Source organism: Gopherus flavomarginatus, chromosome 9, assembly GCF_025201925.1.
Source record: "Gopherus flavomarginatus isolate rGopFla2 chromosome 9, rGopFla2.mat.asm, whole genome shotgun sequence".
Lineage (NCBI taxonomy): Eukaryota > Metazoa > Chordata > Testudines > Testudinidae > Gopherus > Gopherus flavomarginatus.
Window position 1 is genome coordinate 73,775,461 of NC_066625.1, and position 12,643 is coordinate 73,788,103.

Below are 12,643 nucleotides of genomic sequence, written 5' to 3' on the forward strand. Positions count from 1 at the left end.
AGCTAAACACAGTGCAGAGCAAAAGAAAAAGATTGTGAGTTTATTGAGAGCAATGGGCATATTTAGCCACCATCATAAGCATGGTTCTCTTCCTCCTTCCAGATCACCTGCTCAAAGAAGCCACCTGGCATTCAGATTTGTTTACTCATATTATTAAAAGGTCTGTGGGTTTGGAGCTTTATATTTTTGCACCTGAACATGCTGGATTGGTTAGCTCTTCCCTGAGCTGGTGTATTTTATTTTGTGTGGTTAACTCCCAGGTGCATTAAGAGATTGAAATACAAATATTTGTAGCATATAAAAACAAGTTTATGTGCAACAAAATCAACAATTGTATAATGCTGCGGTAAGAAGAGAACTGCTTTGAGCAATTACTATTGCTTTCCCATAAGGCCAGTCAGTAATTGGATACTAACACCTCTTCTAGCTGGTTTTACAAGTCGAGTGGGAGTTAGACTAGATTTCCTTCATCTCCTACAATGTAATCTGAGAAGAAGCTAAGGAACTCTGGACTATTCACATGGTTACCTGGCTTGTGAAATCTCTCCCATGGCAATTGTGTGTTTATCTCCATTTCAAAGGCAGGTGCAAACAAAGATGATGATTTAAAGAGACAAACCCTAATTTTGCTTTAGTTGTTAACGGTGATATGCAAAGAAATCTTGGTTCTTTGTCCATTATGGTTTCTTTTGGATAAATAAAGATGGCCTGAAATAGTGGTGGGTGGGCTAAGGGGTTTTGCTGGGTTTGGGGTTTGGGTTTGGTTTTTTTTTACCCTGGAAACATCAGGAATGTCCACTATGGTCAGCCCTGCTTTGGCCAGAGGAATTACTAGATGTGTCAGAGATTGTATTGAGAGTTCTCACGCTTTCAGGAAATAGATCGGGGAGTGAAATCTTGAACAAAGACTTCCTAATTCCAAAACGTGAATTAGCCATTGAAGCTACACTCATCTGAAGAAGTGGTCATAGCCCACAAAAGCTTATGCTCTAATAAATTTGTTAGTCTTTACGGTGCCGCAAGACTCCTCGTTGCTTTTGCTGAAACAAACTAACACAGCTACATCATAGTGTATTCTAGGCTAGACTTGGCCTGAATTTCAAAGCAGGAAAAAAGCTCTTTCTGAAAAACCTTTTGGTGCTATCACCAAAAGCAAATATGGGCCCAAGGCTACCCTCTCCCCCTTTACAGGAGCCACAAAAACTACAAATAGCAAATATAAGACAAGCTACTGATTCTAAACTGACAGTCTCTTTGTTTGCTTTAGGGTCCCCCAAAGTTTCACTGTGATCCCCCCACATGGATCATGCTGGGATCTACCATCACAAAGCCCTTTTCAGCAAGACCTGACATACAGAAAAAGGCGTGCAAATCAGGTAAGCGACATTGCATGGCATATGAGGGTATCTGAAATGTTTCTATTCTATTAAGTTATTAGATTACAAACCCATATGGGTAGGGACAGCATCTTCATCTGTGCCCTGCACAGCACCAAGCACATTGGGCCAGATCTTCAGCCACTCTTCACCCTCTGCAGCATAAGAGGCATTTGATGGAATGCAGTGTGCTCCAATGATCCTGGTCCGAGGAGTGGCTCCCTTGGGATCTGTCATCCACAGGAACAAATTAAAGCAGCCTTGAGGCTGCTCTAACTTGCTCAGGGGGACATTTGGGCCCCCGGCAGCCTCCAAGATAAAGGAGACAGAAAGGTGGTGTAAAGCTACATACTCTGACCCCTTGGGTCAGCTAAGGGTTAATCTGACACATCTGAGAATCTGACCCAATGTCAGTGCTCTTCAAATTACATAACGATAATTGTCATGACACAGATTAAACGGGGATGAGGGACTTTATTTAATGTTCTGAGGACCACCTGATTATCTGGGGAGTAGAAAACTGTACATGTGATACAAAAGAGACTATACATCTGGTTAGAATTGCTTTTGGGGATTCAGCTCATTGAAGAGAGGTGACTCAATTTCCCAAACTACCTTCTTCTTCCTTTTCCCCAAATCTCTTTTCACGGTATTTCCCCCCTCTCACTCTGCAGTAAGTGCAGATCTGTTAACTAGCCATTATGTTTTATAGCTATCTTCTAGTGTGGTTTCTAAATCTCAAATCCTCTCCTACTTTCCTGTTAACATCCCTCGCCAAATACTAGATTAAAAAGGAAGTTTTTACTAAGGGTCTGCAGCTAATAGACATTGTACACACACAAATGACTGAGTTTACCAGATGCAGCACATGAAGAATAGAGAAGACATAAGAGAGAGAGCCTTTTTGTACAGTTCACTCAGTATGTGATGAAATTATGGTAATCTATGTAAAAAAAAGATCTTGTGTTACCAGATTTTCAAATGATTCATTTATACCTGGCACAGGCACTCCATACACATTAACTTCTTGGACAAAGTTGATCAATCCTAAAATATCTGCAACTTCAGTAGTAGCCACATTTTCCCCTTTCCATCTGGAAAACATACAGTAGTGAACAGATTTCATCATTTCTGATCAACAACAATTTTGTCATGGGCTTACCATTGCACTTTCACTTTAGGGTCAGGGTGCACATTCCCATTGGCACAAGGGACCTGTTTTGATGCCCTACCTGTTGGGGTACATGGAACCTGTGAGGTTCCAAAGATTTCAAGGAAAGACTTTTGTTCTACCTGTGACTCAATGTATTGCCTTCTGATTTTCTTTAGTCAACTGTCAATATTGTGGGCCCTAAACACCCTCTCCCCAGCTCTAGTATTTTGGGGTCTCAGTAGCTTACAGCAAGAGAGGGGAGTCCCAGGCTGAGTCTAATAGATTGAAACATACAGATATTTTGAAGTCTTCTCCTGTGGTTATGCAGGTGGTGAAGGAAAGCTATTTTGCCTCCACACCATGGCACCTGGGCAGTATCATGCTATAGAACCATTCTTGGTGCTGGTGGTGGACAGCATGGTCAAGCTGAGCTGCCCCCACCCAACAGCAGAGATGAGTCTCACTGTTGATATTTTTCATGTTACTTTGAGGATGAAACCTCCTGAATCCAAATGGAGCTGTCTGCCTTCATGCTGACACAGCAGGGCCTGTTGAAGGGAGGCTTGAGTTCCAAGTTGCTAGACATGTTGGGGAAGGTCCAGCTACAATCTGTGAGCTGGACCCATGTCCTCTCTAGATGGTGAAGGCATTTAGAACCCATTAGGCTTGCTGTAGGTAGAGACTCCCTAAACCAACCTTTAGGAAGGCAGAGTACCAGTTTTCCTTAAAAAAGCTACTCTGTAGCTCAAAAAACCTTTTGGCAATCTTGCCAGTTAGCAGCTTGCATCTAATCTCCCTTTCTGGAGTCAAGTTTTTGAGAAAGATGCAACAGATAACTCGGGCAGTGTCTGGAATCCTTACTTAAGCTTCAGGAAAAGGAAGTAAGTGATGTAGGGTCCTCATTTTTCTCACTTTGAAGTGAGACAAGTGAGTGCTCTTCATCAATCATTGAGACACGCTGGACAAGGAGTCAGAAGGAACTGAGAATGAATTAACATTTTCTTCAGTCTTAAGTATCTTAATTAACTAACCGGAATGTGTCACCAACTCTGTCATGAAAGTAGATGAAATTGTCCTGGTCAACCACTAAAAGGTCACCACTATTAAAATATAAATCCCCTTTCTGGAAGACGTTTGTTAGTTTTTTCTTCTCTGTCTGGCTTTTTGCTCCTGCATAGCCAGTAAAAGGAGACAATGGTGTGATTTTGCAGATCAACAGCCCTGCTTCACCTATGAAGGGGAAAAAATGTCTGTCATTTGTTTGCAAACCACCATGTAAACTGATGACACTATATATGTGATTTTAAATGATATAATAGTAGTGATGACGTTTGCAGATGTTATAGAATCATTTTAGTCTTCTTTCATAATCACCTGCCCTTAAAATTAGCCGTATAACTCTAGGTTAAGGGCTCAGTCTCATCCTTTCAATACCATGGGCTCTCACAAATACAGCAGATATTAAGAGTTACACAATATTACCAACCGTACTGTAGCGGACAGGTGCACAGAGTTATTAAAGATTTAGGCTGAGATTTGCAAAGCCTCTTAAGAATTTGGATGCCCAATTTCCATTAAAATTAATTGAAACTGGGTGTCTAAATTCCCTAGGCAGCTTTGAAAATCTCAGCCTACACAGGGCTTGATCCCACCTGGGGATAAGCAGGATTACTCCATGAGCATCCTCTGAAGCAGGCCACTTGTACTCCACTTCCCTACAAACCAGGCTACTCCCATGCTGTACTGAGTGCTTCAGGGCTTGTTCACCTCTTAGGGTACGTCTATACTACCCGCCGGATCGGCGGGTAGTGATCTGATCGATCTATCGGGGATGGATTTATCAAGTGTAGTGTAGACACAATAAATCAATTCCCGATTGCTCTCCCATCGATTGTTGAACTCCAAGCTTGGCAAGAGGTGGAAGCAAGGTCATCAATCCCGCACTGCAAGGACGAGAAGTAAGTGATTCTAAGTCGACCTAAGATATGTTGACTTCAGCTACGCTATACTCGTAGCTGAAGTTGCATATCTTAGATCGATCTCCCCCCCCCCCCCCCCCCCGCCCACCCAGTGTAGACCAGACCTTAGTGATCCAACAAGCAGCACAAAGAATGAGCTGTGAGGGGAGAATGCATGTAAGGACTCAGCCCACGCACTGTGAATGCAGAATGCATAAAAAATCTGCTTAGTGCATCTACAGCTACAGTACGTTGCTCTCTAGACCAGGAGAAGCTATAGTTATGGAGTGACTTGTGCTGAGAGGTGGGAGTGTAACGTTTGGAAGGAGGCGGTATTGCACTTGTGTTGATATGCAAGGTGAAATTCACTCACGTTCAGTGGGAAGATAGGGCCTCGTGTGGGTGCTGAGCTCTGGGGCGAATTTTACCCAGACTGTGCAAAATAAATTGCAGCTGCACACTTGGCAGCCTTCTCCATCCTGATCTCTTGGGATTTGGTGGAGATTTCACATTTATCCATTTAATGGATACAGAGTTTGTTTCTCTAGCACCTCATAATCATTCATAACCAAATGTTAGAAACAGCCCCCAACTCAATGGCTAAAACCCCAACCTCCCCTGATATAAACTTTTACACTCAATACCAGGCATGTGCGCTCTCTCCTTCCTGCCAGTCCATGATGTGTGGTTGTGGTTGGAAGGGGGAGAAGGAGGCACACCATGGGGCAGATCCTCAGCTGCCCCATTGACTTCAGTGGCATATGCCAATTTACACTGGTGGAGGATCTTCCCCATACATAGAGAAGGAGCATGCATTTTTGCTCCACCCCCCAGCCCTCTCTCATTCCTCCCTCACACAAATATGTATCTGGCATTTTTGTAGTCCAGAGGCCAAATCCCGCTCTCAGATATATCCGTGCAATTCTGCTGACTTCAGTGGAGTTGCATGAGTGTAAATGAAAGGAGAATCTGGCCTCAGCACTGAATTTTTGAGCAGCTCCATGTATGAGATTGAAAAGGACAGCCAGGGAGATGAAGCTGAAAAAAAAAAATCACCTGAATCCTGCATGTGAAATCAATAGCTGTAGGGAGTGTTCAGTTCGAACTCAGAATTGTACATTCCAGTTACAAAGTCATCCTTCATGTGAAAATGCTTAACACATGTAAAGTATCAAAGTAGTTGCCTCACTTTCATAGCTGCATTTTCCATTAAAAACTATGAAAGTTTAATCTACAGGGGCACAGATTTTACTATATAATAATTTTGTAAATGTTTCTTTCGGTGTAAAACAGGTTAAGTAAATTTATCAGACACAAACAAGATGGCTCAAGTTTAAAGCCAAGGTCTGTCCTATGAAAAGATTGTTAGTTCCAAGGTAAAAATGTTCAATCACCCTCAACTAAAAGAGACTGCAAACATAATGAAGGCAGATAGAATTATTAAAACAACATGTAATATAAATATACACGTATTTGATCTGGCATCATCCCTTGTCTTTCCTTAAAACTGCATATCACATCTCATTCCCACAGCAACAAAATTTTCTTATTTGTGTTTAAAAGCTAGAGCAGGGATCCACAACCTTTGGCACGCAGCCCATCAGGGAAAGTCGCTGGTGGGCTGCATGGTTTGTTTACCTGCAGCGTCCGCAGGATCGGCCGATCACAGCTCCCACCGGCTGCGGTTCGCCACTCCAAGCCAATGGGGGCTGCGGGAAGCAACGCGGGCTGAGGGACGTGCTAGCCGCCGCTTCCCACAGCCCCCATTGGCCTGTAGCAGTGAACCATGGCCAGTGGGAGCTGCCATCAGCTGAATCTGTGGACGCTGCAGGTAAACAAACCATCCTGGTCTGCCAGCGGAGTTCCCTGATGGGCTGCATGCCAAAGGTTGCCAATCCCTGAGCTAGAGATCACCTAACAACTGTCCTAAACAACCTTTTCCATTAAGATGGGCATAGAGAGGTTAATTTGTGATTTTAAAGAATTAAATTTCTTTGTGATTTATTTTTTTAAGGAGTAAACATTGGTACCTTTAGGAACTCTTATGCAATATCCATTTTCGTCTCGGACTGGTTCATCTTTCTCTACGTCGTATCTAATCAGCTCATAGTGTACCATTTTCTAGTGAAAATGTACAAAATATACATACACGTGAATATCTGAATCGAATTCTCAATATAGGCTACATATTAAAGTATTGCTTTAAAAGGTGCTAACTTCATAATATTTCAGAAATATGTTCAGTGTCCAAATGCTCTTTTGTCTGAAATGCTGGCAGCTGTAGGGGGCTCTCAGGGCATGTTTACATTGTAATGAAACACCCCGTGGCTGGCCTGGGTCAGCTGACTTGGGTTTGCAGGGCTGAGGCCGTGGGGCTATAAAACTGCAGTGAAGATGTTTAGGTTCAGGTTCAGACTAGAGTCCAGCCTCTGGGACCCCTCCCCACGCGTGGGGTCCCAGAGCCCAGGCTCCAGCCCGAGCCCAAGCATCTACACTGCAATTTTATAGTCCTGCTGCCTGAGCCCTGCAAGCCCAAGTCAGCTGACATGGGCCAGCTGTAGGTATTGTTTTGCAATGTAGACATACTCTTAGTGAGATGGCAGCAGTTATGGTGATGTCTAGCATGAGACAGGCATAAGCTAACGTTGGGGAGTGCGAGGATCCCTTCCCTGGGTATGTCTGCACAAGGTTCAGCTGAGCACTGGGCTATGCATTTGCCTCTTAGGGCTTAAGTGATGTGAAGGGCCCGGGTGAGCCCTTGGCAATGAGTTGAACTTCTCCTCTGAAGGACAGAATGCCAGCACTGATGTTATTTTGCTTACCTTATGGAAGTAGTTTACTCTCCCCACGGAACCGACTTTTCCCGTGTAGTTAATAAACCCAACGTTTCCCTCAGTTGCAGCATAGAACTCAAATATATGGATGTCTCCAAATCTTCTGACGAATTCCCTCCAAACATCAGCCCTTAACCCATTGCCTATGGCAATCCTTACTCTGTGATCACCATCGCTGTCTTTCTGGACATGAAAACCCAACAGACATAGATTAGTGATGAGGTTGAGTAAAACAAACAAGTTTAAAGAAAACATCAGTCTGCACACATAAAGCACATTTTGAAGTATAACAGGCGCACACATCTTTACAGCTACACGTGCAGTTGAGAGATGGATAGATGGCCTGATACTTACATTCCCTAATATCAGAGACAGGAGAAGGAATGTTGGAGCAGCACTAGGCTGTCTGTCTTCAGCTGAAATCAGTTGCAAAACTGACTTCAATGGGGGCAGGGCTGGCCCCCTGAGGGTGAAATTCACCACCTGTAGAGGGTCAGCCTGAAACTTATGCCCCATTTTATGTTCCACTTAAGCCTGTTTTGTGCACAAGACTTGTAGTGACCCTCTGCATGGGTTGAATTTCACCCTTAGCGCTGTCAACGATTTAGGAGGTAAAAATGGACAGATTTTCAAATTTCCTATATTTCAAAATGACATTCGGGGGGGTGGGGGGGCAGGGGAAGCTGTCTTGGCACTGAAGTTGTTACCTAGGCAATACATTAGCCTGTGAGAGGAGTGCAGGACTGAACCCATGTCATAGTATAATTCCCAAATCTGGACCTTAGCGTCCAAAATATGGGTACTAGCATGAATTCCCCTAAGCTTAATTACCAGCTTAGATCTGATAGGCTGCCACCAATCAGGACTTAGAGTAGACCGCCTGATACTCTGGTCTCCCCCAAAACGTTCCCTGGGGGCCCCAAGACCCAAATTCCTTGAGTCTCACAACAAAGGGGAATAAACCATTTCCCTTCCCCCTTCTCCCCTCCAGGTGTTCCCTCCCGGCTCCTGGAGAATTATACAGATTCAAGCTCCGTGAATCTAAACAAAGGGATTCCACTCTTCCCCCCCTTCTCCTTCCCTGTTAAGTACAGACTCAATTCCCTCGAGCCTCAACAAGGGGAAAAGAACATCAAACAGGTCTTCAAAAGCAAAACTTTTAATAAAAAAAGAAAGAAAAAAGTAACAGGTTTATCTCTGCACTTTAGATGGTAAACAGTTACAGGGTCTTTCAACTTATAAACAACAGAAAGAAACTTTCTCCAGCAGAAACACAATTTAAGCTACTTCCAGCAAGTACACATATGCAAATGGAAAAAAACAAATTAAAAGACTATGATTGCCTTTTCTTACTTACAATTCTGAATAGATAAGAGACTGTAGCAGGGAGATTGGCAGAAACCTGGTTGCACCTCTAGCCCCATCCAGGACCCAGAGAGAACAAATCCAAACCCAAAACCCACAAACAAAGGCTTCCCTCCACGAGATTTGAAAGTATCTTGTCTCCTGATTGGTCCTCTGATCAGGTGTTTGCAGGTCACTGTTTGCTAACCCTTTATAGGTGAAAGAGACATTAACCCTTAGCTATCTGTTTATGACAGCCCATTAAAATGAGAACACTATCCTCTCATTTTTTAATATGCTGCCATAAATGTGCTCTTCACAGAACATATAAATATGGAGATGACCAAGACAAGGGTGACAGTTCATCTGGTTGCTTAAACAAATTGTTATTTATTTACTTACATCCTGGCAATAAAAGAGAACCGATTTGCCTGTACATATAGTCTATAATACACAAGTAATTCTAATGGGCTTTAGGAAACAGTGAACAGAGCAATAGTACTCTGGGAATTTTGACAAAATCTGGGGACATTGCTCTTCCAGATCTTCTAATTTCTGAGGAGAATTTGCTCCTCATAGTTATGTAACTTAATACCCAACATCATTTCAAGGCCCAAGGGGAGAGTTGTTTTTGTTTTTTTTCTAAATACATGTTGGCTTATTAACCTGAACTGTTTTCACTGTTGCTGCTGGCCCAAATTCTATTGTAAACCCACTGTCACAGGATGGCTGCTTCCATGGCACCTCCTTGTGGCCTTATGGTGGCCTAGAATGTGGCCCTCTGTCTCGATTTCCCGCTTCTGGTGTCCCCACTTCCCAGGGCTGATCACCTGCCTGCATTCTCCAGCATAATTTCATAAGGTGGCCCCTTCCTGGAGCGCCCTCCAGTGGCAGGCCACAGCACCACCAGTGCACATTCCTCAGTTCCCCCTTCTTCCAGAGTCCCCAGTAACTCCACACAAGTCTTCAGAGTATAAATAGCCTTTTGCAGAGTTAGTTTATTACAAAAGGTCTCACAACCAAAATTCAGATTTCCTCAGCACAGTCCACACAGTACATTCACATTTCAAGTCCCAACATGCCATCACCACACAAGCTACAGCTCTGGCATCTCTCCCCACACCACACCACACCCCAGCTTTCAGGTGCAGATTCGGTTTGTCTCACCACACCTCAGCATCTCTCACTTTGCCCCACCCCAGCCCCTCTAGCTGGGGTGCTTCTCCGCCCTGAAAGGATGGTTCCTGCTCTTGCCTGGAGACATACGCAGGCTCACCCCTCCATCATTCTCTAGCCTGCAGCCCTCTCTCGCCGTCTGGCTTCAGCTTTACAGCTCAGAGAGCCAACAGGAATTTCTGTCTGCTGTTCTCAGCCTTCAGCCCTCTCCAGCCATACCTCTCTGGCCTAGGGAAGTTTGCCTTCTGCTTTCACCAGCCTGCTCTGGCTCTGTTCCTCATGAAGGAACTCTGACCACTCCCTTCTTCCCAGGCATCCCCTCCCCGATGCGCTCAATGCTTCCTCTGAGCGCGCTCTGTCCCTCTCTCTCCCCTGTGGGTTCCAAACTTTTCTTCTCTCATGGCTGGGTTCTGGACTCTCTCTAGCCTTTGGGCTGTCTCTAATTTATAACTCCAAGGGGCAGCCCCATCCTCCTCATTACGCTAAACTAGAGTGCCCCTGGAGTGGAACAGGAGAGCTGGACTCAATTTCATTTAAGGGGACAGCTGCCCTGTTATATCTACAGTTCAGTCCTATTTTTTTCCCCAGGCAGCAGGTGGCATCACAGTTATCGGAACAAATGAAATTCTGCTTGATAGAATATTAGGCTGGTTGCATTTTCTCAAGCATCCCGACTCCAATGGGACATCAGCAAGACACAGGAATGTCCAGCTGCACGGGATGGATATATTAGCTCAGTGCATCTCAAAGAACAGTGAGTGCAGGACTAGCCAGACGGGGAAGAGAAGGATGTAGAACAGTGGCAGTGCCAGTTCCCCCTACTCCCCTAGCCTGGAGAGGTTGAAGGTGACCACAATTAGTTTTATTTTCCTGAAGCTTCAACTTTCAGAAGTTTGGGAAATGCTACATCAGCTGAATGTTTCTCACCCAACTGCCAGCGGTGAAATGGTTAAGCAATTTCTTGTCATTTAAATGTTCGTAATCAGGCTTCAGAGTTCATGCTTCTCTCTGTACTGCTGTCTGTCTGTCTAGTTACAGAGACAATGAGCAAATCTCTCCCTGGGGCAAGCCCACTAAAGACAGGGGAGTTTCTCCAAAGAGGAATCTGGCCCCATGAGACAGCAGTTTGGATCCATTCATATTGTTGGAAGTTTCTTGTCCTTTTTTGTTGTGAGCATCTATAGTAATGAGGCTGCACGTTTTGAATATGCAAATGCTCTAATTATAGTTTGCTTTTATTTTTTGATTATTCCAGCACATGATACTGTTCTGGGCTTTATTTACGTAGCTTCTGGGTTATTTTTGCTTTTCTACACAATGGGTCCGGTAGTTCTGATTGGCTTTCCTCTTTAATTTACTGAGAGATTTGCCATTAAAATGTCTGAGCAGAGCCAAGTAGGATATAAAACAACTCAGACTGTCTGCTGAAGTCCTGCACACTTGTGCCCTAATCCTGTACGGTACAGTTCAGTTATTCCAAAGTCTTTCTGGGTTGACAGTAACTTGCACGCTATAGAGGCCTGCACAATATGTTCATGTGTCCTGGGAGGTTTTTTCTTACATTGTTTGACTGGGGACTAGTAGGGCTTTGAGACCAAATACGTGTTTCCATTTTGAAATGTTGCACTGGGAACTGTTTGTTGGTTCGCTCCAGACCAGCAGGCTGTCTCTCCTCTTTCAGGGTCCTGAAGTCGCTCTCTCTCATTCATTCTTTTCCATTTGTTGGTTATAGAGTCCAAGGCCAGAAGGGACCATTGTGATCATCTAGTCAGACCTCCTGTGTAATGCAGGCCACAGACCTTCCCCAAAACAATTTCCAGATCAAATCTTTTAGAAAAACATCTAATCTTGATTTTAAAATGTCCAGTGATGGAAAATCCATGGGAAGGTTTAAATTAAGGCAGAGAGTAATTTACAGCCAGGTATAACTTACTTAGGCTGCCAGCTCTCTGAGGCAGGGACAGTCACTTTGTTTGTGCAGTCCCTAGTGCAATGAGACCAGGACCTCAGGGCACTGCCACACTACAAATAAGAGCTTCTGCCATGTCAAGCTCTTGCATGCTCTCTCTAAGGTCTGAATTGCGGCTCTCTGGGAGAGGCACATCCACTGAACATGGCGTACCCGTGGGCCCCCACACCAGACATTTGAGAAGCCTGTAGGCCCTGATTGTATGGAAATGCTTTCTCCAAAGATGCTGAATCCTGTGTTCTTGGGGCGATGATAATTCCTGGGTTAAATAATTAAAACAAAGCTGTGTGTAGGTTTTCTTTTAAAGTCTGATCACCATATATAAACTGCCCCCACTACCGAGTAATGCCCATGGGAAGCCTGCTTCCCCCACGAAATGCCACTCGATTACACTACCCTATCGTTTTCAGAAGTATAATTCTTTCCCTTGGCTTCAGTTTCAGCCTTGCAAGTGTCTCAGTTTATGTACGATGCCCAGTATTTTCATTAACATGTCAGCGGTTCAGCTGTTTTTGCCTGTGCTGCTAACATTACTGAGGACCTTCATCCCTCTAGGCATTTACAATTTACCTGTAATCAGGTGGCAAAGCTGCCACTAGCTGTCCGAGTCCTTGAGACCTTGGTTAAACTCAACATGGCTTGTGATTCCTTTGTAGTCTATGATTAAATGGGGCACGATTGCCAAAGGATAAAATTCAGTGAACTATAAGCAACTATAAACTAACCTATTTACGTTAATAGCAAACCCCATGTTGCAACCAAAGTAGTAACTTGTACATAAAATATATTAAGGCATGGCGTGGCCAAGAGTTAGCCACTTGTTAACTAATATA

The 12,643-nt window shown here is 44.0% G+C and overlaps 1 protein-coding gene across 1 annotated transcript in view; it reads right to left on the reverse strand.

Moving 5' to 3' along the window:
* Positions 1-12,643, reverse strand: part of SLC27A2 (solute carrier family 27 member 2) — a 32,358-nt gene that overhangs the window by 5,969 nt on the left and 13,746 nt on the right. The window contains exons 5-8 of the mRNA XM_050966637.1: positions 7,310-7,504; positions 6,518-6,608; positions 3,561-3,759; positions 2,373-2,470 (exon numbers count right to left, since the gene is read on the reverse strand). Of these exons, the coding sequence (XP_050822594.1) occupies positions 2,373-2,470; positions 3,561-3,759; positions 6,518-6,608; positions 7,310-7,504 (583 nt within the window). The remainder of the gene's footprint in view (positions 1-2,372; positions 2,471-3,560; positions 3,760-6,517; positions 6,609-7,309; positions 7,505-12,643) is intronic.